Source organism: Lycorma delicatula, chromosome 1 (assembly GCF_047948215.1).
Source record: "Lycorma delicatula isolate Av1 chromosome 1, ASM4794821v1, whole genome shotgun sequence".
Lineage (NCBI taxonomy): Eukaryota > Metazoa > Arthropoda > Insecta > Hemiptera > Fulgoridae > Lycorma > Lycorma delicatula.
In genome coordinates, this window is record NC_134455.1 from 261,921,796 (window position 1) to 261,948,751 (window position 26,956).

General features: G+C 30.6%; 1 protein-coding gene across 1 annotated transcript in view; it reads right to left on the reverse strand.

The window, feature by feature from the left end:
• mbc (dedicator of cytokinesis protein myoblast city) overlaps positions 1-26,956 on the reverse strand; it is a 220,438-nt gene that overhangs the window by 29,504 nt on the left and 163,978 nt on the right. Inside the window, exons 27-31 of the mRNA XM_075376562.1 lie at positions 24,199-24,292; positions 22,722-22,967; positions 15,841-15,964; positions 13,008-13,223; positions 7,564-7,670 (exon numbers count right to left, since the gene is read on the reverse strand). Of these exons, the coding sequence (XP_075232677.1) occupies positions 7,564-7,670; positions 13,008-13,223; positions 15,841-15,964; positions 22,722-22,967; positions 24,199-24,292 (787 nt within the window). The remainder of the gene's footprint in view (positions 1-7,563; positions 7,671-13,007; positions 13,224-15,840; positions 15,965-22,721; positions 22,968-24,198; positions 24,293-26,956) is intronic.

Below are 26,956 nucleotides of genomic sequence, written 5' to 3' on the forward strand. Positions count from 1 at the left end.
TGAGGAGGCAGGGAAAAATTCTGTTGGACAGTATACATGATTTCATATGGCATTATGCATGTTGGTTTACTAACATAATGCTACAGAGATTTTGCAAGTGGTTTCAGCTACAACTAGTTTCCAAAAAAAAGTAGACCAGATTATTATAGATAATAAAATCACAAAAAATGTAACTCACAGCATACCTGACAGTACTAGTATTGTGACAAGATATAAAAAACAAAGCCATGTGGTTTGATGAAAATAAACTGGTAAATGGTTATATAGGTAGCTAACATAGCCATGTTAGTAATGCAATAAATATTTAAAACTGATACTAATAATTTTATTAATATCAAATTTATATTGTTCTATAAAAGATAGAATGAATCTTTTATAAAATCCTTTTTAAGAATCCAAAGTTCTAATAAATTGTTAACGTAAAGATACTATAATAAATGGAATTTCTGAACATAAACATACCATATGGACAACATAGTAAAGCTTATGATATTAGGATAAAGGGGGGCTATTAGGAGTAAGCTGAAAACTATTAAGATGAACATACTCAGGTTTTTTGCTCCAGTTCCCATAATAATGGATGTTATTTTTTACATCTAGGGAAATATTTTTAATTACTAAATACTAGGTTAGGTTATCTATCAAAGTAGACTGAATTAATGATAACAATTATTTATGTTGTTACATGTCCTTCACAACAAATTTCATTTCTCAGTCTTTAATAAAGGCACAGATTTGAATGTATATCTTTCTACCACCAAGCAGTAAAAGTTTAAAGTATCAAAAAATATTTTTAAAACATTTTCAAAATCTTTTGTTCTTAATAACTCATATGAAAAAAGCTTTTTCTGAGTAAGAGGGAAAACGAGAACAGTTCCCCCCCCCCCCCCCCCCAGCAAATCCTTAACATGGTATACAGCCATGTATAGTTTACACATAAGTTTGGGTTTGGACTAACACCAAATCAATCTGTATTTTCATTAAAAACAGTTCAACTGTTCTGAAGTAACAAATTAATAGACAAGAAAGCCTTTTAACTCTACGTAACAAAAATATTCTAATAATATTATATACTATATTTAAAATTAAGAAAAATAAAATGTGAAACTCCTTTAATAGTAAAATAAATTGTACAAAGAGAAAATACTTAATAATTTACTATAATTTCTGTTTTTTTATTTGATATAAGGTAAGTTTCATCAAAATTTCTCTCAGGGACAGTGTGTGCGAGTGAGTGTGTGTCTCTCTCTTTCTCTCTCTCACTCCATCTTTTGCAAGGTGCAAAGAAGCTTCTAAGAGGTTTGCAAGTAATAGAAGAATATTATAGAATAGAATTTATTTGTTTGAATCCAGTGTGACAAATAAATAAATTTGTGCAAGTAATAGAAGAATATTATAGAATAGAATTTATTTGTTTGAATCCAGTGTAACAAATAAATAAATTTGTCTCACTGGATTGAACTCTCAAAGAGAGTTGATTATATACATAATAAACAATATCGAGTAGTAACTATATAAACAGAAAATCCAATATAAACAGAATTGAATTATACAGTGAATCAAAACTATATGGCAATCTCTCCGAAGTTGATTCTGTAGCTAAAAATAGGAAAACGTTATAAACATAAGCACAAAAGTGCTTTGTGGCTTCATTGATTTTGGTTTCCCTGGGGAAATCAAAAATTCCTGAAATTCTGGGAAGATATATTATGGGGCGAATTTAGTTGTTTCTTATGGTTTTTGACCAGAAAATATAAAAAAAAGTGGGTCCCAGAACTCTACCTACATTTGTTTTAAAGATATCTGATGTAAAACACAAAAATTACGGGTAGAAAAATAACACATTTTTGGGTTTAATGTAAGTAGTTAATGGGTTAACCAACTTGAATTAGTGTTAAATGGTTAATTAGGTTGTATTTTTTTCAACTGGAGATGTAGAAAATTTAATTTTGAAAAGATTCATGTGAATTACTTAAGAAAAGATTAAATGCAGGATATTGAAATTTAAACTTTATGAAAAAACAGAATAGACCAAATTGTGAAAAAAAATTTTAACACCAAGAAATAATTAATTTTGTCCAAGGATGGAAATAGCTTTAAATATAAGATGTGATTTAACTTTGAAAACAATGGAATAATAATATTAAAAATTAGTGAACGCATTGTTAATTTTCTTCAGAGTTACTTGAAGTGGCCCCCATTTTGTTCAATACAGTATTTCGCTTGATGAATCCATTCTTTTCTAGCGCATCTCATAATGTTAGGAGTATTCTTATAGCTTCTGTAGCTTCTATTATGTGATTTATTAGTTCCTCTTGTGAGTTAATCCTTTTTGAATAAAAGAATAAAATAGAAACAACTAAATTCACCTTCTCCGTTTTTTTCAGGTAGTCCCAATTTTCCTAGGGGAACCAAAATCCAGGCGAAATCTTTCGCTAGCTGTTAACTCACTCTAACAAAGCGTTTTCAGGTTTGATGAGGATAAAGTTAAGATCCAATTATTGAAAAGGGTTTCACGTATTAAAAGTAATTTTAATGTGAATAAAATTGATGAATTAGTAAGATCGAGTAGAAAAACTGTGCTTCTTTGAAAATACTGTACTACTTTTTAAATATCTGATGTTAAAAATTTATATTTAAAATCCACTGATAAAATGATGCAGCAGGAATGGAAAAACTTTATAAAACCTGTATTGGATACTGTTGAACCAAATAACCAAATTATTGGGAATTGGATAATACAAGAGAAAACAAAATTGAGGATCTCATCGTAGCCCTTAAAACTGACAGCACTACAAATTTCTTACACTCATGACAAAAACTGAATTGAATTTATTGTCTGTTTATTATCATAGAAATGATAATTTTCATTAATTAAAAATATTATTGAACTTTTACTGTTAGTCGACAATTGACTGAAAAAACTTTAAGGAAGATATGTAACAATAAACAATTTTAATGAATAAAATACTCATCCGTTATTAAATGTACCAAACAAGGTAGAAATATTTATTGATCATTTAACATGTCTTTATTTAATTTAAAAATATACGTGTAATTTTTGTAAAATGTAATAGCGCATGGTTACTAAATGTTAATGTAGCATAGTTTCTTTTATATGCATCAAGATTTACAGGAGATGCTTGTGAATTGGCTGCCTGAGCACTCGTATGTGCAGTCTGTTTTTGAACTCTATAAGCAAACTGAATTATGTATAGGTAGAAAAATTATTGTTCCTATTTTGCACAATGTGGGTGGACTGATGTAACAATGTGTCAAATATACTGTCACACATTTTCATGAATATGTAACGATTTTGTTCATAAGAAATCATATGATATGGTTCATGGTTTTTTTATAAAAAAATAGGTAACTACTCTACTTTAAGATTTCATAAAATTCTAGCAGACACAGGTAACACATGCTTAGCAGTAAAACAGCTGAGACTCAGTCCCACTGCTTCATAGCTGTGATGTAACTGTTAAGACATGCAAGCACAATATTTTTAAAAAGCATTATCATGTACGCTCTTAAAATTAAAATGACAAAACAAGTCTCACTGTTTTGATTAAGAAAGGTTATTATATTAAAAAAAAAGAAAACAGAAATTTCCTTCAACCAACTGTTTCAGCCAAATGAAAGTATTTGATAAAAATTTTTGAAAATAAAATAAATTTATTCACTTATTTACTAGAAAAATAATGTAAGAAGAAAACGCAGGATATGTCTGAAACTTTTCATAATTTTTCTAAAATCACAATTTAATAAAGCATATAATTTCAATTACTTGATGTAATTGTAAAAATAACAATTAATTATTATAGTACAAACGTAATCTCTAATTCTGTATTTTAGCTAAATTTCTGTTCTGACTATAACATTTTTTTTCAAGTTCTTTCTTGTTCTTCTTAGCTCTAAATAATGAAAAATCTTCTTTTTTTAATATTTATCTAAGATTTTTATGCAGCGTAAGAAAATGGATCTAACAACTTGAAATAATAAATGGGGTACTCTTAATACAAAAGTAAAAGGCTTAAGGTATTCAGTGAATTATATGTTACTATACAAAATAACTAAAAATGTACACAAAACATCCCTTTACTTCAATAGTTTTTGTAAGAATTCAGGCTTCTGAAATCAATTTCTTAATATCTAGGATTAAAAAGATTAAGAAAAAGTGAAAAGTGAGGGGTTGGAAAAATACATGGTCATCGAAAAAGGTTGCAACAGTAAAAAAAAAAATCATATCTCCCTATGTAATTGAGATGACGTATTACTTGAAACTGCAAATTAATCGAGATATCATCAAGTTTTTTAGATGTGAATGGCTGTGATCTTGGGTCAATGTACACAACGCATCTGCGTCACTGTCAGTTAGTGTAATGGTGACAGTTTAACAGAAAACACAGTGCGTTTTATGGTTAGTGGAGTATAAATCAGTTTAAATGTTCAACAGACTTTCTGTTGTGTTTATGGCAATGCATCCCTCATGTAAACAGCATTAGATGATGATAGGGGCAGTTTAAGGAAATTGGCAACATGAAAGTAAAAAAGTCTCATAGATGGGCTAGAACGAGTAACAAAGCGGTTAAGAGTATACGGCAAAGTTGTTTAAGAGAAGTCCTAAAAAAATCAAATTCAACAAGAAAGTAACGCTGCTGTAATGTTTCAACAAAATGATGTGCCTCATACTCTAGCCTAGGCATTCGACACACTTTCAATGAAAGATTCCCTATTCATTGGACTGGTAGGGTTGGTCCTATGCTTTGGCTTCTGAGAAGCCCAGATTTGACAACCCTAGACTTTTTTCTATGGGAATACATTAAAAATATTGCCTACAGTGAAAAAATCAGGGAGGTAAGACATTTAAGACAACAGATCACTGCTACTATTGCCACAGTTATGCCTGTGACGATCCAGTGGATCTGGGCAAAAGTTGATTATCGGCTGGATATTTGCAGAACAACCAACAGAGCTCATATTGAAACATTCTGAGGTATATAAAAAACCTTTTGAGTTAAGAAAATAATCGTTTGATTACCTCCAGTAGTTTCTGAGATAGGATAGCTTCCATTTCTTTTGTAATAAAAATTACAGAAGTGGCTAAAAAAGAGGATGTATGAGAATGGAGTTGATGTTCAAAAAATGTTAAAAGAATTAAAAAAAGAATATTTAACAGAAAGCTACTTACTATAGAGATTAATATCACCTGAACATGAAAAAAAGCAAAAATTAACAAGAAAAGCAAACAAAAGGATTTTTAAGGAACCACATAGAAAGTCATTACTAGAAATTAAAAAAAAAAACACAAAAAAAATTAAATTAGACAATAAATGATGTTCATGAAAAACAAAATTAAAACAGACATCTTAAAGAAGCAAATTTTATATACATATGTACAAAAATAAACTAATATGAACTGAGCTTGAGTATAAGGACACCCCCTCTAATTTTAAGACAGAAACAATACTGCAGAAAAATTCAGTATAATTTAGAAGTCTACATAACACTTAAAAAATATGTATCAAGTTAATCTATTTTAGCCACATCATTGAACAGGAAACTCTCAATTCTACCTTCTAGTTTAAATTTGTGCTATACTGTTGCAGTTTGTACAAAACCATGGTGAATGTGATAAACTATCATTGCTGTTCACAACAATTATCTAACTAGTATTATGGAGCATCACCAAATATCATGAGAAATCCATGCATTAATATAAGTGTCCTAACTACTAACAACATGAGACAACTTCTTTTTGTTGACTACTTGGAACAGTTTTATAACAAACAGTACTGAGTTCTTTGATGACTTGAAGCTGTTGTCAATATTTGCAAGCTGCTTACTCTACTCATGAATTTTAATCATTGCTTCACAAAGCATTTATAACAGATTTCATCTCAAGTTGAAAAACTAGGCTGAATGTAAGCTACTGTGGAAAAATAGAAAGAAGAAACAGAAGAGAAAAAGTTGCTAGCATCCCAAAATAATGATAAGGGTAAAAAAATAAACATTTTTATTTGCCTCAGTCATATGATTAAATTTATGTAAAAATATATAATCAGGTATGTTATAAATTTAATCAATATTTCAGTTATGTTGGATACCTAATGCACAAAATAAAAATATTACTTTATTGGGCAATATTTAAACATAAGGTGCAATTTCTATTATGTGCTATAGGAAGACACCATATTTCATTAATAAGCAGAAGTGCTTTCGCGAACTTAATTTGCATTATCAGATGCATTATATTTATACATGTATTTCAAAAAACACCATAAACTTGTAATACATAATATCATATCATTCATTTATATTTTATGTTTTTTTTTTAAACTAATTAGATTTTATTAAAAACTTTTAAATTAAATTCAAATTTACTTTATCATACTTTCAAAGCTTAAACAAAAATTTAAAAAACTTTTATTTAAATTACAAATTACAATCAAAACAAGATGTAAAATAAAAAATTGTTTAAAAATTATAAAGGTTAATTAAAATTAAGTTAAAAAATTAAAGTTAAAATAGAGATAAAAATTCAAAAATGTTAAAGTAAAATCAAAAACTTAAGTAAAGTAAAATTATATGCTGGCCGTTTTACTAAAACTACTTTACTAACCAGATTGGAAGATCAATTACTCAACATTATTATCAAAACAGATAGTGGCGCTATCTACCGCAGCCTTTATAATATCATCATCTTCATACTCTGTCCGAAGGTTGATCATATTAAATTTATTCATACGTTTATATATGTAATACCTTTATAAAATGTCAAAACACTTACTATTCCTATCCATATTGCATTTTTTAATTTCTAATATTTTTAAGTTAGTCTAAATATCTGACATTGTGTGCTTATTTCTTCTAATCAAATGATCTGATACATTCGAAAAACCCAATTTACCTTTTTTATTACTTCTAAAATGTTCCACAAATCTGGTTTTAAAAAATCTAGTGGTCTAGTGGTAAGACCACTAGATCAAAAAAAAGGTAAACTGGGTTTTTCAAATGTATCAGAACATTTGGTTAAAAAATAAGTACACAATGTCAGATATTCATATGAAAACTTATGGAGTATAAACTTATAGAGTATAAATTAGATGTATACTTATGGAGTATAAAAGGGTTGGACATTTGGTCTTATGCTTTAGGGCGTCCGAATGGGGTGGTGGTGGGAGAAATTTCAGACAAACCAATTCTTGATCAATAAAGTTATAATTAAATCCATTCTCTTTTCTTTTTTTTTTTGGCAATGTTTTATTAATTTTATAGTATTATCAATATTACAAATATACTCATTTTAATGATAATTTTATCAAACTTAGAATATGTTTTCTGGTATTTTATTATTATACCTATAGCTTAAAAATGTGTTTATTTTTAAAAAATTTCATTTTTAAGTAGCAGTAATATGAAAGTTTTTAACAGTGTAAATAGGTATGGTAAGATAAATAATGGCTTTAGTACTATCAGTCTAGAAAATCTGATAAAACTTTTATTTTTCTTCTGAAAGGAAATTCTTCAAGAATGTTTAATAAATAAAATGTAACTACTTACTCAGATGAACCAAAGCTTGTCCCTGAAAGTCTATTTTCTGGATTTGTAATCAGTGAGCCACTGGTTTGACGTCTCATTGTAACTACTTCAAATTTTAAGTCTGAAGTCTGAAAAGAAAAAAAAATTATAAATAAATTCCTTAACATATTTTTCTCTCATTTTAACAAATTATTGCTAAATTGAATAAATCTAGTTAGTTGCATAGTGGGTAACATGCTAAGCTTCTAAATAAGCAAGTCTCAATTAACTTCTGGTATAGATTGGTAGAAGATAGAACTATTTAGCAGTTAAAGAGAAAAAACAGAACTTGAATGAAATTGTAAAAACAAGACAGAAAAGAATATATCAGGAAAGGGTATTGTGGCAAGGATTATTAAATGTAATGATAGACTAAGAAATATATATACTACTAAGTAGAATTGAGTAAAGAAAAATGAAGACAGTTACTTTTATACAGATTTGAATACTAGATCATGGATACCGGTGACCTTTGGTGGTTGGTTTTCAGTTAAATACACACCTAGGATTGGTTGACCTGAGACTGTAAAAGGCTACACTTCATTTACATTCATACATATCATCCTCTGAAGTAATACCTTACAGTGGCTCAGGAGGCTAAACAGAAAAAGAAAGAGAGTAAAGAAAAATGTGATTTTAATCCAGGAAGAAATACGATCAATTTAATATCTTACTTCAACTGATTAAAAATAAACGGGCATACAGTAAAGAATATCATGTTATTTCATTGACATTAGAAATGCTTGTGACTCAGTAAAATGAGGGTTTGTCCAAGAAGCTCATGCAATTACGGATGGAAAAGAACATTCAATAAATTGATTAAAGAAATGTATAAATTAACAGGTGTTAGGTTGGAATAATGTTGGGTGATGGAATAATTTCATTCTGTCACTCAACAGGGGTTAAAATAAGGAAGTGTATCGTCAGATAAGTTGTTTAATGAAGTAATGGAAATTTTAAGAAGAAATAAATGTTAAAGCTAACAATGAATTCAATGATTATTATTATTAACAACATGTAATGATCTAAGGAGTTGGATGACTGGAATGAGTAAATAAAATTATGCTTTTTGAAAGTAAGTAATGAGGTACGTGAAATGCTGGTGATAGATAAAATTTAGTTAAATGATATAACACTGAAAGATATAGAGCTTTGAAGTCAGTGGAGAATTTTAGTTACCTTTGAGTAGACAATGGACTAGACGGATGAGTGGGTTATGGGATCACTACTAAGCTGGGGAAAGGATACAAAATCTTTTTCATGGCGTAAAATGTAATTATAAAATAAATCAATCCCTAAAAAAGGCAAAAATGTTAATAAAAATAATATATTATGCATTAACTGTATATTATGCCTATAATGCAGAGACATGAGTAATATCTGGGAGGAGTGGAGTAGAGTTCTAGCAGGAGATGAAGTTTTTGAGATCAATCCTGGGCAAAACAAGAAAGGAAAGGATAAAATTGTGACATCAGTAATAAATTGAAAATAAACAGCATAATTAAAAAGGTACAAAAAAGTAGATTAAAACTTTATTTTTGGATACATGAGTAGGATTGAAGATGTGAGATTGTGTAAAAAATTATAAAATACTAGCCGTGGCCTGCGACTTCGTCCGCGTGGGATTTATTCACTCGTTACAAATAGTACTTCATTGTGAAAATTGATTCGCAAAAATTAACGACTATATGATACATGGCTGAAACCCGCGACTTCACCCGCGTCGGAATCACTTAATTTATTGAATATAGCTGCCCGGCCCAGCTTCGCACGGTTGGTGTACCCATTTAAAAAAATAAGATATTTGTTGCAGTCGTTCAGGGTTTTGGGCCACTTGTTCTGCCGTTTCTGCGGTAAAATACACACTTTGGCCGTTTTCTAAGTGGACGGCTAAATGCAAGACTGTAGGATGTCGCTCGTGAATGGGAAATTTTAAAATTCGCCAAACAGCTTCGGATGTACTTATGTACCGGCCATTTACATAGTTTTCCACTTCATCGTTTGGGTTTTTGATGCTAAAAGTAACTTCGTCAGATCCTTTATTGATATATTTACAAATGTATTTGATGGCTTGAACTGAGTGGCAGTACTCTATATTTATGTTTGGGCGTTAAACATCCTACACAATAATGGAGAATAAGGAACAATCCACCTATTATCTATATAGAAAGTACTTCCTCTGATATTTAGCGTAGCGCTCTGGCCTCCATTTTCAGCATCACGACGATAAACTGGATATCCGTCCTCTCCGGTTTGGGTATCGTTGACAAAACATTGAGGGTACTTTTTTGTGCAGATACCGTTTTTCATACATGCTGTTAAGTTATGCTCTCCACATGGACACCATATTTTTAGTCACGATATCGTACAATATCGGGTCGTTTTGTTGGTTGGGCAGTTCCGCAACTATGACACTATCAATTTCGTCTGGCTGGATTTTTCTTTCTAGCCAAAACAGCAAATGACAGTGAGGTAAAACATTAGGTGTAACATTTCACTTTGCCGAATATTTCATCTTTTGTGAATAATTTTATTAATTTTTTCAACTTTAAATGAAATACCCTTGAAATTATTTTTATTTCCCTAGTGTAAACTATTTCTAGAAAGTTGAGATCTTAATCTTTTGGGCATTTTGAAATGATAAAAAAAAACTAAATACTACATCGACTAATACTAAATTATTTGCTTACATGTTGAACAGGAATTAGCCTGTATATGAAGTGGTGATTAAAAAATTATAAAAAATTCAAAATATTTTCAAGGAAAAATATTTGATATCGCACACAACCGCTGCGTAGGAAGCCGACCGCGCGAATGAGCCGCACGGCACTTTATTTTGTGACATTGACTCCCCTCCTGCACCACAGTGACGCTTAGGTCACATGCTGCTGCCTAGCTAGCCGAGCGGGGTGTGGAAGGGGCGAGGAAGCAGAGGCAGGCGGTGGTGGGGACGTGAGCGTCAAGAGAGACACGACGACGACGGACAGTTGATAGTTACTGAATTACAAAGATAGAAAAATAAAAATATGTTGCTTAAATAACGTGGTAAAAATTATCCTATGTTCATCAGGGATAATGTCAGCTTCTAATGGAAAAAAAATTTTTCAAATCGGTCCAGTAGTTTCGGAGCCTATTCAATACAAACAAACAAATCTTTCTTCTTTATAATATTAGTGTAGATATGACCAAATATAAAATGGAAAGACTGATTTAAGGGAGAATGTGAAGAGAATGTTTCATGAAAGATGGCAGCAGGGGGAGGGAGAACAATGCAGGAGTGATACTTTAAGATGTTAAGGGTAGATCCACTGATTTGGAGCAGGAACCAGATAGTAAGTATGAATTAAAAAAAAGTGAAGTATAATAAAGTATGTTTCCTTAGAAAATTTTTAAATGAGAACAAATCTTATTCTTCTGTGCTATAAAATTAATTTGTAAATATGAGATAATTGTATACTTTTTAAATTATTATTATTAGAATTAAATTTGAAATTGTGTTTCAATTTAAAGTGTCTATTCAACATTTTACAACATCAAACTTATTTTTGTTTTGGAAATACCAACAAAACTTTTGTAACCATAACTGTATAGGTTTGGTATACAAGTTTGGGAACCATAAATAATATGGAAAGAAAAAGGAATACATGAATATTTATGTCCAAAACAAAAATGCTCAGCTATTCTAGGAAAACGTAAAGCATTCTCCATGCCAAACTTCTAGGGAAAGTGAGAAATGGTTTCCCAATATCTTTATTGAAATTTTTCTGTTGCACAACTACATATCAATTACATGGCTGATTACATTCAGCACTACAATTAAGAACTTCACATTCAGTTCATTAGATTGACTAATTATTGAGTTTCACTATTTTCAATCAAAACCATTCGAATCATGGCTTTTGTAGGTCCTTTACATGCAGAATGGTAAAACCAGTTGAGGGTGCAATAGAACTGATTTGAAAATGAGATTTCTTATTGATTACAGCATTTTTCACCTTTTTTACCATATAAAAACTAAGAGAAACGTTAAAACTAAATGAAATATATTCAACATTTTTATTTTTTGGAAATAATGCAATAAATATTACACTCTTTCCATCTAATATGGGAAAAGAGAATAGTTGAGCTCAAATAAATCAATACAGTTTTGCCATGACATAAAAATCTGCCCATTATTAGGAGGTATCTCTTAATAATAAGAGGTATTACTAATCACAGGTAGTCATGAGAGGCTTGCTGCATAGTCATTACATATATATACACAAGGCATATTCATAAAGTAAGAGCCGTAGGCTTATATTTACATATTAGCAGGTCTGGACACAATTTCACACATGCAGAGCCACTATCGACTATTTGCGAAGCCACTGCAGTTGTTATTTTGATTCAGTAGTATCATTTGCCTGCTGGTGAATGCAGATCACAATGTCCAGGACAATCATTTTTCCCTTCAGTTGTGAAGTGTGCGCTGTGATTCGATTTTTGTGTGCAAAATGATCTTCAGGTGCTGTAATTCATTGGGAGTTGTGCCTAGTGTATGGATTTACAATAACGAGGTGAAGGAAAGGTTAAAAAATTGTGTTAAGATAATAAAAAATGGCCGTACAAATGTGTATGACAGAGAGTGGAGTGCCAGGCCCAGTATTCAGATCGACGAAATTAATGAACAAGTGAACTGAAAACTGCAATGTGATGGGTGATTGACAATTAGTGCTCTGGCTGATAATTTCTGCATGTTGGATGCATATTTATTTTCCATATAGTCTCGACCTTGACCCAGGAACTACTTCCACTTCTTGCATTTGAAAAAGTGGTTTGGTGGACAATGTTTGAAAACAACAAGGACTCAAGACTGCTGTTGTCAACTGATTCAATTCCCAGGCAGCAAACCTCTATGCAGAAGGGTTAAAGAAACTGGTGCAGCATTACGAAAAGTGCTTAGAACTGAATGGCAATTAGATGGAAAAATTAAGTAGATATGTAGTAAACTAAAACTATAAGTAAAAACCTTATCTTAACGAGATATATATACACACACACACCCCATGATGAGCTACTGAAAATTCTGAAAACACAGCTCACATTTTACTTTGTCAATACAATCACAAATGTTTTTCAAAAATCAATAATTCTTTTTTAATTCATTACTAAACACAGTTCCTTTTTGGCATTTTGGAGACTAAATTAATTTAATGTATAATACAAAATAAATGCAAATGTTGATTATATATATATATATATATATATATATTTACCAAAGAAAATTGGAATCCCATATCTTACATGTAAAGCTGTTTTATAAGTTATAAAAGAAAGAAAAATCACAGAAAAATAAAACAACCAATAAATATGACTTACAAAATAAATCTATAGAATGCAATTTTATTACAATAATAAATACATTATATACAACACGAAGAACAAACCTTTTTCCCGTATTTATGTTCAACATTTATACGCATATCACTGAAACATTCTTCTAGATGCAGCTGGAGAGGTCCTTGCGATGGAGGAGCTCTGGCACTATGTACTTTAATTCCTACATCCAATAATGGAATCTGTGAGGCAATTAGATCTTGTAAGCGTGCAATTAAAGCACTTTCCTCAGGATGGTTACTCTTGTATTCTGGTGTAAAAAATGCCTGGAAACATAATCATTTTTTTAACAATAACAAAATGAATGATTTTATAATCTGCACAGTCAAAAAAAGAAATAAAATAATACAGGGAAATTCATTATAGAACATTTTTTTAGGAAAACTGTAAGTATTTTTGTTATACTGAAATTTTGCTTCAATTAATTAAGAAATTCATCTTTACACTGTTATCAGTAACAATGTTACTACTTTTTTTTAGTAGTAACTATTTTTTTTATTTGTAGAAACTAATTAATTGCAGCTTGTATTGTAACGTAAAATTCAGACATTTTTTAAAAACATAAACATGAGGCTTGGCTATGCTAACAGAAACTTCAACCACTGATATTAATATGTAGCCATGAAACAGAGTTCTCATGTTGACCCCTATCAGATAATATCAAGGACTGATTAGCTCTAATGTTAACTCCTGGCATATCCAGTATGGAAGATGTAGGGGAACACCTACAATAGAGAACCAATAATAGAGAAGGTATCAGGAAAAGGAAAATCTGATATGAATGTTTTGTTTCCGGCAAACATTTGTTACATTGGTGACTCAGAGTTCAGTATCAGAATACTTACTATTCAACAGAAAGGCTTTGTCTGCATTATCAATCACTTCTAATTTTTTATTCATTCAGTGCCAAAATTTTGTTGTGTTTTTTTCATGTTCTCTGTGACCTTTTAAAATGGTAAAAGCAGTTGAAACTCCAATACAGAAATTCCTTTTCACCTGTTTTGCCTTTTCATAAGTTTTTCTAAAACTTTAGACTTCTCTTATAATAAAAACTGATTTAAGAATTGAGATTTCTTACCGATTACAGCATTCTTCATCTTTTTTACTATAGTAAAAAGTAACAGAAATGCTAAAACTAATAAAATACATTCAAAAAATACTATACAGTACATACTATAGTGTTTGAGAGTTTGTTACTGATTTAAAAAATATTTAATAATCACATAAAACAACTAAAAAGTCTACAAAATAACTCTTGACATCAGTTGATGTTTAGACTGTGAGATGTAAACATCTTCACCAGAGGAGCAATTTGCATTGAGCTCATAATGTATTTTCCTGTATAAGATTGAATCTACAAGTTAAAAATTTTAAGAATATAATTTTATTATTACTTCATGTCCTTTGTTTTATTTTATTTTTCAAATATAATCTATATTTAAATATTTGTGTTTTCTCTTGACTCTTAGAGTTCAGTATATTCTATTCCATTAAAAGTATTTATTTCTTTTCGTTTTAGTTTATACTTCTTTCTGTAGCTAATTTTAGGATATTATTTAATACCATTTATTTATTTTTATTTCCTTAAGTATTCTTGTAGAAATCAAGTGGCTTCTCTCATTTGCAATTTTGTAACTTCAGTTTACCCAACATGCACACACTTCTTGATAATTCAAATGGTGTGCAACAACTCCAAGTAGCATGGGTAGTGAATTTGCAGGAAACACTAAGGGGAGTACAGATTGTTAATGCCAGCCCATATGAACTATTTTTTTGAGTTAATACAGTTCATAGATATGAACGTTTCTGTTGTAATATTACAGATGGGTGAAAAAGTTAATTTTAAAATTATAATACCAAGAAATTACATCCCAACCCCCGTAGGGAAAAACCCATCTTGAAAACGATTCCGGTTGTCCACTCCCGTTCCAAATCCTGATGACTAAGAAATTACATCTCAACCCCATGGGGGAAGACACCTGCCTAGTGACGTTCCGGTCGCCATCCCCCCCCCATTCCTTGCCCTGTTAGGCTTTAACGGGAGTCGTCTATTGCCCTCTGACTTTTTTACATCTCATGGTAATAGGTCTGGCCTCATTGGGATGCCACCGATATAAATGCCTTGGTAGACATTTGCATCGGTGATTTAATAACTCAACTTATTGCCTTTGCTGTAGGCCTAGTCCGGACATCTTGAATGTCCTACATTGTATCCCTCTTAACTAGCTAACCGAGCATAAGCGCGAACCCTGCGCCTAGTTCTACTTATTATGAGTCAATTACGTGAATGTCTCGAAATTTGGGGCAAATAAAAACAACATACCACCAAACATATTGATCGCAACAACAAAATTTAGTCCTAGTTCCCTTATGAAACTCAGCTTACGCTTAAATAAAACAAAGAAATTACAATGGAAATTATTATATAAAATGCTATTAGTAATATTTCAAACACACTAAAAGCAGTCTTGCTCAACCTTGTTAAATAATAAACAGCCTCCAAAAATTACTTAGATATTTAACTTATAATGAAGTAGCTTATTCTTAATAATTGAACGACATATAGCTGGCTGTATTTCTCAAGTATAAGTTTCAAGGTTCTAAATAAAAAATTATGACAATGAATTTAAAAATTGAAAAGACTGTAAGGTTGCTGTTGCTTAAACAAATGCTTACTATCAACAGGCAGCTATTCTATGACTAATGTAAGATACTGTAAAAAACATTTCATGTTTAATCAGAACTCATTTTAGTAGAGAATTATATAAATTATTTAAATGTTACAATAATATTTCTGAGTTTATTTAAACAAAAAAATAGTGTGTTTTACCTTACTTTAAGTTAAAGTTAATTAAATATATGATAAAAATTTAACATTACAACCTTCTCATAGTTTGTTATGCCACCCATTACAGCTGCATCAACGATTCCTTTCAGTTTCATGGTCAGTGGAGGTAAAGGCAGAGTTGCATCACTACGATGAGCAATTATCAGTGCTCTCAATTCTCTGAAAATAATAAAGAAGGATAAATTATTTCATTAAATAAAAAATTGTTATAGAAAAATAATTAGTATAACTGATTTCTATGTTGAAAGTTTGACTACATTCTTCTTCTGTAATTGGAATCATTAAACTCATTATTAATTACTTAGGTTGACCTGAGTCTGTTCCATCTTTCATATTTGCCAGTACATTTACACTTACATTGCACTACATCAGGCCTGGCAAGCCAGTGGCAGTAATTGCATTTACTACCCCCCTCCCTCCCACCCTCCACACACACACATAGACCCGGCCGTAGCTGGAAAACTAGTTGGAGAAATATAATTGATTTTTTTAAACATTTTTCATACTAACTACTATTTTCAATGCCATACTAAATGCAAAAATATTTACAGCAGAATTTATTTACTTATTTACATAAAAAAAGAAGTAGTATCATAAGCTGCTGTCTGATAAAGTCACTATAGAATTTGATAGCTATGGTCAACAAAATCCAACCACAATTAATTATAAAAGTATTTTGCTAAAAGAATTTCAGGTAGAAAATTATACAGCATTATCATGGTAAAAACTGGAAAGTAAGTGAAAATTCTGTATATATGAACTAATTAAAACAAAATTAGCAATGTAATTATCCTATAAAATAATAGAAAATGCACATAATTCTACAGAATGGATAAAAAAGCTATTAAAGCAAGATATTTAAAATTAAAAAGAAACAAATATTAAATATTCTGAAGGTTTATAGCTACATCAAGTAAATAAGTTTATAAATTCTTTATATCAGATTTGTGGTTTAAGAATACCACATATATAAAAAGAAATCTAAAGCATATACAAACTTATCCCTTGTAAGGTTAAAACAAGTAGTTTGAAACTTTATTAATGAAAATAGTTATTTCAGTTATCCCCAAAAAATACACACAATCACTCAAGATTTGAGAAAGACATCATAGTCACATAAAAAAACCCAGTTAAACCAATCAAGCCTTAACTCATTTAAAATTAACAGATTCTAAGCTAATAAATTGTGTTAGGTACAAAATCCTAAGTTTTTTATTTAAATGTTTATAAAAATATTCTTATACATTTTGAAAATTAAGATGTAGTAGCATTCAAACATCATTTATTTTAAAGTTTCAGGACTTACAAACTAAATTACATATTAAAAAAAAGAAAACTACTTTGAAAATTGTCAAGTGTTGTACAACTAAAGTCATATTTTGAAAAAAAAAAATTACTCCAATAATGTTCAATGTTCTGTTGAGAATTATCTTGTATATACAAATATACTTTTGGAAACCCACCAATATGCTATTACATGCAAAATGTTAACTATGCAAAGCTGGTGTAGCCTTATTTTCACTAGAATGGTATTTTCCAATAAAATGCCTGTCTATAAGTACAACTAAAACTACATCCAGTATAATCATACAAAAACAATCCAGATCTTTTTGTCAATTCAGTATCATCTATCTGATTTAGAATCATTTTCTACTACATACTACATTTATTTTTATTCTGTCATGAACATGTTTCTTAGTATGAAATAAACTAATTAATCAGCGACATATATTTACATTCTATTAGTGACTACAGGCTAAATCACAATTACAGTATTTATGAGAGATATGTCTGTTCAGGACTTGAACCCAGATTTTTCTGGATGAAAGGCAAAAATGCTACTGCTCTGCTATGGAGATCAGGAAAAAAATTGAGGAAAATTGCCTTTTTTCCACTATTTCATTGTTCTTCTTGAATGGACCATAGATCATTTGATTACCTCTACCCGACCTAGTTTTGAGAATATCATAATTTAATGTAACCTAAGGCGTTTATATCTAGGCCTATCAGATGTGTAAAACGTGAAACTGGAATTTCCTCATTGTTGGCCCTAGCTGTCAGTGTAGTTACTGTCAAACCGCATCATTTTCTTTCTTTGACAGCTGACAAAGATTTTCAGCTCACAACAATACAAGTTTCATACAATAGAAAAGTTTTAATTAGCATTGAACATGTCGAGTTTTGAATCTACAAACTACGATTTGCAGACAGCATTGATTTTCTGTTATCATTTAAAGAAAACTGCTGAAGAATCGCATCGAATGCTTGTCGAAACTTATAGTAAGCATGCTATTGTTAAATCACAGTGCGGGTTTAAGTGGTTAAAAAAAAAAATTCAAAAGTGGCGATTTCGATGTGAGAAACAAAGAACGTGGAAGACCACCAAAAAAGTTTGAAAACAGTGAATTGCAAGTACTGTTGGATGAGGAGATGCTCAAACACAACAACAAAACATGGATCAATTAAATGTAACATGAGAAGCCATCTTCATACGTTTGAAAGCCATGGGAAAGATCCAGAAGATGGGGAAATGGGTTCCGCATGAACTGAATGAAAGACAGCCAGATAACTGAAAAACCACTTGCGAAGTGCTGCTCACCAGGTACAAAAGAAAGTCATTTCTCTATTGAATTGTGAAGTGATGAAAAGTGGATATATTTTGAAAATCCTAAGCATAAAGATCATGGGTAACTCCAGGCGCACCATCGATATTGATTTCAAGGCCAAATCACTAAGGAAAGAAGATAATGCTCTGTGTTTGATGGGATCAGAAGGGTGTATTATGAGCTGCTAAAACCTGGCGAAACTGTTAATTCTGAACGCTACTGACAACAAATGATTGATTTGAATCAAGTGTTGCGTGAAAAATGACCAGAATATCAAAAAAGGCAGCACAAAGTGATTTTGCTTCATGATAATGCACCATCACACACAGTAAAACCAGTCAAGGAAACGTTGAGGTGTTCAGTTGGGAAATACTTTCGCATGCGGCTTACTTCAACAGGGTTGGTTCCACCCGACTCATATTTATTTGCATGATGTGACATGTACTTGCTAAGCAGCGCTTCACTTCTTATAAAAATGTACGAAAATGGCTCAATGACTGGTTTGCCTCAAAAGATCAACAGTTTTTTTGGTGTGGCATTCATAAATTGTCAGAGAGATGGGAAAAATGTATAGCTAGTGATGGAGATTTCAAATAAAATATTTTTTGTCATTTTCATACAATAAACATGTATTTTCTATACAAAAATTCCGGTTTCATATTTATACACCTGGGACTTCTGAATTCAACATTTATTACTGTCACTTTTTAACAACTGAATAAAATGCAGACACCAAAGGTGACGTTCCATTATTTGGCTTAAAATATGAATTTGTCTTATATAAACAGATTCCCTTTCCTTATGTTTTTTGCTTTTTTTAAAGAAATATTCTAAGTTTCACAAAAAACTTTGTGAAATTTTCTTTCATAAGTTGCGAGTTTTTTCTATCTGCTACACATGTGATTTTTGTTTATTTTCTCATAAAAAATCAAATTAACACTGCAGGTCGTGAATAATAATTCATATATATTTTATGGCCTTTATTGAGGTAGAGCTCCAAAATCTTAAAAAGTGAGAAGTAATAGAATTATCTTTCCTACTGCCTGTTGTTAGGTACTCCAAAGCTCAAGCTCCTAATAAATTGACTGTCATAAATAAAAATAGCATATAATTTGATGCCAAACCTTTCTGGTTTGTTTTTTTTTTATATTTAGAATATTATTTCATATTTCTAAAACCACAAATATCTTTACCAAGAGTTAAATTTATAAAAAGAGAGAATAAACTAGGAAATTTTATTCTGCAAAATGAAGCTCCATATTCAAAAAATGACTGAAGATTGTGCATGAGATCATGGCCCCAATGATTCCATGGGAATCATGGAAAGATGTTATAATTTACAAGCATGTCTCGAAGTATCACTAGAATATAATCTCTTGACATAAGATCTAATAAAATATATATTTATAAATTAGTCAACTGACCAACAACACCTTAATTTAGGATTCTCACAAGCTGTATGTAATATAATTGAAAGAAAAAATAAATATACCTAAATGTGTATAACTATATTTCATTCAGATTTATAAGTTCTCAACTAATCTAAACATTTTTTTGTTCATCTCCATTATTTATCAATTAGAAAATTTACGTACTTATATGTTACTAGCCGTGGCCCGCGACTTCGTCCCCGTGGGATTTATTCACTCGTTACAAATAGTACTTCATTGTGAAAATTGATTCGCAAAAATTAACGACTATATGATACATAGCTGAAACCCGCGACTTCGTCCGCGTTGGAATCACTTAATTTATTGAATATAGCTGCCCGGCCCAGCTTCGCACGGTTGGTGTACCCATTTAAAAAAATAAGATATTTGTTGCAGTCGTTCAGGGTTTTGGGCCACTTGTTCAGCCGTTTCTGCGGTAAAATACACACTTTGGCCGTTTTCTAAGTGGACGGCTAAATGCAAGACTGTAGGATGTCGCTCGTGAATGGGAAATTCTAAAATTCGCCAAACAGCTTCGGATGTACTTATGTACCGGCCATTTACATAGTTTTCCACTTCATCGATCGGGTTTTTGACGCTAAAAGTAGCTTGGTCAGATCCTTTATTGATATATTTACAAATGTATTTGATGGCTTGAACTGAGTGGCAGTACTCGATATTTACGTGCGCGTTAAACATCCTACACAATAATGCAGAATAACGAACAATCCACCTATTATCTATATAGAAAATACTTCCTCTGAAATTTAGCGTAGCGCTCTGGCCTCCATTTTCGGCGTCACGACGGCGATAAACTGGATATTCGTCCTCTCCAGTTTGGGTATCGTTGACGAAACATTGAGGGTACTTTTTTGTGCAGATACCGTTTTTCATACATGGTGCTGTTAAGTTATGCTCTCCGCATGGACACCATATTTTTAGTCACGATATCGTACAATATCGGGTCGTTTTGTTGGTTGGGCAGTTCCGCAACTATGACACTATCAATTTCATCTGGCTGGATTTTTCTTTCTAGCCAAAACAGCAAATGACAGTGAGGTAAAACATGAGGTGTAACATTTCATTTTGCCGAATATTTCATCTTTTGTGAATAATTTTATGAATTTTTTCAACTTTAAATGAAATACCCTTGAAATTATTTTTATTGCCCTAGTGTAAACTATTTCTAGAAAGTTGAGATCTTAATCTTTTGGGCATTTTGAAATTATAAAAAAAAAACTAAATACTACATCAACTAATACTAAATTATTTGCTTACATGTTGAACAGGAATTAGCCTGTACATGAAGTGGTGATTAAAAAATTATAAAAAATTCAAAATATTCTCAAGGAAAAATATTCGATATTGCACACAACAGCTACGTAGGAAGTCGACCGTGCGAATGAGCCGCACGGCACTTTATTTTGTGACATTGACTCCCCTCCTGCACCACAGTGATGCTTAGGTCACATGCTGCTGCCTAGCTAGCCGAGCGGGGTGGGAACGCGAGCGTCAAGAGAGACACGACGACGATGGACAGTTGCTAGTTACTGAATTACAAAGATAGAAAAATTTAAATATGTTGCTTAAATAACGCGGTAAAAAGTAGCCTATGTTCATCAGGGATAATGTCGGCTTCTAATGGAAAAATAATTTTTCAAATCGGTCCAGTAGTCTCGGAGCCTATTCAATACAAACAATACAAATCTTTCCTCTTTATAATATTAGTGTAGATTGATATAAGTTTTTTTAAATGGGAAAATACAAAAAAAAAATTCTCAAAATGGTCATATTTTTCATTAGCAGCATAGTAGACTGTGGCTCCAAAAAATTTTGAGATATACCTGTTATTATATATTAATTATCAGACTTAATAATATTAAATCACTTATTTGTAATTTATAATCAGGATCTTTATCCTTTACTTTCTTCTTTCTGTTTAGCCTCCAGAACCACTGTAAGGTATTACTTCAGAGGATGAATGAGGATAATATGTATGAATGTAAATGAAGTGTAGAATCTTTATCCTAGCCATCAACTTTTCTCTCTGGCTCAGGGCTCAGAATAAAAAAAGTGTTTGTTTAATATATAAAAAAAAGAAGAAAAACAACAGAAGGTTTATCTAGCTTTCCGTACATATGTTGTTCTCCACATCAGAATCAGTTAACACCAATTCGTGCACTAATTTTAGAATTTCAGAATCTAAACAGTCTCTCTCTTTTTTAAAGATATGAACAAAATGAAATAAAATATGTGCTGCATATACTCATGACAAATTGAATTAAACAACTAATAACTGAAAATTTAAATATTATGCACAAATTCTAGGTTATTGCATGAATATATACCAAACTAATTCAAGTTAGAATAAAGAATGGAAATTGTAAAGAATCAAAATACAAAAATTTATTTTCAATAATGTGGAATACAAACTAAATCAGATATTAAAATGTATGAGTTATTTCCTTGTAATTTTAACCAACAGACTGTACTAAAGTTACAATAAGGTCTTAAAAAAATTATAGAATGATTCTGAAAAGCCTAGCAAAGAATAATGCCTACAAAAAAACATATCAGATTAAATATTATAGTCAGATTTAACATTATATCAGTACTCACGTGGTTTTTTTTTCAAATTTCAGGCTGTCAATGTATAATTGGGCTTAAAAAATAGTGTTAATAATGGTATTTTACAACTTTGTTAGTTAAGATAATCAACAAAAACTGAAAATCAATGAAACTATAAGTAGAACAAACAGACAAACACTTTTAAATGTTTCTTACATCATAATATAATACACTTTTAAACATTTCTGAGTAATTTTAATTGGGCAGGAAAAAATAATTTTATTTTACAAAAAAATATTTTTAGTAACTTACTTGTTAGTTGTCTCCATTGCTTCTATAGCATTCTGGAGTGGTGATATGTGGAATGTGTCAGCTGATGTGACAGGAAACCAACGCAAGATACCTGGAAGAGGATAGGAAGTTACAAGCACTGTCCGCTCAACCCACAATGTAGCGAATTCATTGCTTGGATCTGGTGTATTTCCTCCTCCTTCTTCACCTCCTGAATCTCTTTTATGATATGGCCTAGAGAATCTGAATTTTTGAACATCGTTTACCCTGAAATAAAAAAAAAAAAATAAGTTCTGTAACAATGTAAGGCATACAAAATATTTTAAATAATCAGTATGAAATGAATTAACTTGTAATAGAAATATTGACCATTTAGTACTACTACTACTACTACTACTACTACTAATAATAATAATGCCTAGATTCTGTCAAACAAGTTATACATAGGAGATAATCAGGTTAAAATACTAATATTTATAATGTGCATCATTAGGAAGAGCTTGTTTTTGAATAATTATCTTTATAAAAGTATCATACAAAATTAAAATACTGAAGGAATCAGCATCATTGATTAAAATGTAAAGTTACTTTTTTAAAATTAATTTTTAATGTAATTATTACTACAGTGAAATGACATAAGTGACATTTTGGTTTGAGAATATCAACTGACCGAAGTTTCAATACAATTAATCCAAAAATTAACATGTTTATAAGGACATAGCAATTATCAATGTTGATTTACAATAAACAAAGCAAAAAAAAATGTTTTAGTTATACAAGAGTTACTGGTGAAGAGAAGTATAATATACAAGAGGTTGACTTAAATTTGAATACTGACCTGGCTCAACTCCAGTACTTTCGTGATACTATTCTTTGCAGACTGTTACCTGCCATGAATGACTAATGCTGTCAGTAGATTACTGTTCGTTCTTTATTATAGTGTGACACAATTGTTTTATATTGTCCTGTTTTCAGAAAGCCTTAATATTTGCAAAAAACAGATTGTTTTAAAATAATTTTGTATATACAGAAAACTCTTAAGGGAATTAAACAACTGTTTGAATTTCTAGTCAACTGAATGCATAACGTTTCATGAAAATAATTTTATGTAAATTAATGATATGATGAGTTTAGTTTCTATTTCATTTCTTTGTGATCATGATACAGCTGCTCAAAAATATATTGGATGGCTATAACTTAAAATCACAGATGACATCACAATAAAAGCAAAACAATTTTAAATCATTAAAATGATTGAAAAATGGAGTTTCATTTTGAAACAATTTTGTTTGAACAAATAATAATAGGTAAATATTTTGTAGCACACTTTAAGTGACTTGTTTTGATGCAGATATAAAATTTTAGTCAAATCATTTGGTGAATAGATTACCTATAGCCAATCAAGGACATAAACTAAGAGGTCCTAGGTAATGTATCAAACAAAGACATGGACACATTGTATGCCTGTACAATATGGATCTTTAACCATCAAAATTACCTGTAATATTTTAGTATCTGCTCGTGGACTGCTTTACCAGATAATCGCTTTTTTCTATCATCCATCACAGGTTCAACTTTATTAATCTGAAGATCTAACCACTTGTTAAGGTATAATATTCCAATGTTTTCAATATTCTTAGCACTTAATATTTAAATCATTGGCAGTATCATTATTTAAATAATAAAAATGTATTAAAAAATAGTAATATTCTTCTGTTAGAATATAAACTACATAGAAAACTTGGAAATATGGAAAGTGGGTGAAAAAATAATAAAAAGTTGCAATATTAAAAATAAATATTTTTTTAAAAACTGAAAATATTTCACATATATGTTCATTAAATTTTACCAAATATCATACTGTAAATTAACAGTAGTCAACCTGATCTCTACCGCCCACTAGTAGTGGGCGTTCCAGTTTTCATGTTGGATGGCAGGGGTTTTGTTCGATACTGTATCACTTTCCTTTTTTTTAATTTGATTCTTTTTAAAAATTTTCATAGCATTGTGTAAAAACATTTTCATTAGGTTTCATAAAATTCCCCGTGACAATTAAAATTTCAGAAAATATACTATTTGTATTGCCTGCACATAAGTTTAGTTCACGTTACATAAGTGAAACTAAATGGTGCTATAATGCAACCGCAAACAAAAGATACTCATCCCAGAACAGTTCATGCATCTGGCCAGTTTGCAGTTAGATTTGTAACAGTGAGCATGTGCCTACAGCTTCAAACAAAATATTGTGAGCCCATGTCTCAAAATAAGAAATATGTTAGTGGCTATTTGTCAGGGTATCTGAAGATGGGTTTCATAGAATCTACTGTAAATAAACGACATCCAATGTGTTTATTGTCATAAAACATTATCCAACGAGGCAATGAAGCAAAGTCGATTGCGAAACATCTTTTCAGGAAATATATACAAAATTTCAAAATAATTCGACAATCGTTGAATCATTTAAGAAACAACATGCAGCGAACAAAGATGGATTAATTGACAAAAGTGGTAAAAGCTATAATATTGTAGAAACTGTAATAATACCCTCTATAAAAGAATTTATCTTAACAGAAATGCATCAGGATATACCTGAAATTTTAAAAATGTTGCTCCTACGTGATAGCACAGTAAAGTGATGAATTGAAGAAACGGCAGTTAATGTTGAATAAACTTATCAAGTATTCTCCAAAACTTTTCACTTTCCATGCAACTGGACGAGTCTACCATTACAGATAATAATACTTTATTGATGACATATGCATGATATTTTAATGAAGACAATACATTACGAGAAGAAATACGATTCACAATAAATCTCATTACAGATACAAGAGAATTATCTATATTTAATACTGTAAAATCATACTTAACAAAAAATAATATTCTTTTGAATAATATTGTTGCATGTGCTACTGATGGAGCACAATCAATGGTAGATCGCTATCATGGATTTTTTGCTTATTTGAAGGAAGAAATGCCAAATGTTTTATGTATTCATTGTGCAGTGCACAGACAACACCTTGTAGGAAAACATCTGTACAAGTCTCCATTCATCATTAACTAAAGTAATTCGAGCCATAAACAAAATCAAATCCAATGCAAAAAATGATATGACTGTTTCGACAGCTTTGCCAGGACAACAATGAAGATTTTATTAGATTACTTTTGCACACAGAAGTCCGGTGGCTGTGAAAGGTACATCTTTGACTCGTTTTATAGCATTATATGATAGTGTCATACAATTTTTTGAAAGTAATAATGAGACCAATCTGTGTCAACACTTAAAAACGGTAAAGAATGATGCCTTTTATTTGGCAGATATTTTCAAGAGATTTAATGATCAATTTGCAGCTTCAAGGAGCTAATAAAACTCTTATAGGTTGCCAAAGTATTGTGTCATTATTTATTGACAAACTTTTAACTATTTCTTTGTAATCTATTGAAGAGAGAATTTCATCAGTTTCCTAAATTATCATCTATAAAAGATGATATGTAACTCCAGAGGATATTGACAGATTCAGTAGTCACCTCAACAAACTTAAATTGGACATGGAAAAATGATTTGAAAATATTTTGAAATTGAAGGTGTATGACTGGAAGAAAAATACTTTTACCGCAAATATTGGAGAGGCTGATACAACTTGCCAAAAAGAACTGTTAGAAATTAGATATGATGAAGAAAGTAAATATAAATTCAATAGCGGTAGATATGAAAACCTATGGCAAAATAAAAAAATGCCTGTGTTACATCCAAATATGTGGAAAATGATATTCAGTTTATTGATACCTTTCCCTACCTCATATCTTGTAGAATCGAGCTTTAGTGCTGTTAATTATATTATGACCAAAGAAAGAAACTGCCTGAATATTTCCGAAAGAAGGGACCTTCATTTGTTCCTTACAAAAATTGAACCAGATATCCAGCATTTAGTTTCGCAGCACCAGCCTCAGGGATCTCATTAATTATTTAATTAATTAAATGTAATTTCATCAGACTTCATGCTTCTATATATGCAAAGTACAAATAAAAAGATAGATTTAACTACAGTAAGTTAAAAAGATTTATTCTGCCAAACTTAGTGAAAGTTTGACATAAAGTATTTGGTAATTATTATTATATGTTTTAACTTGCTGTAAATTTTCTTTATAAATTCTATAAAGTATAGTTACTTCCCTACTTTATAAATCACCATTACTGTGGAACCGGTGGGCAGTTCGAAAATTTTACTATTAACAGAGACACAAAAGTGGGTGGT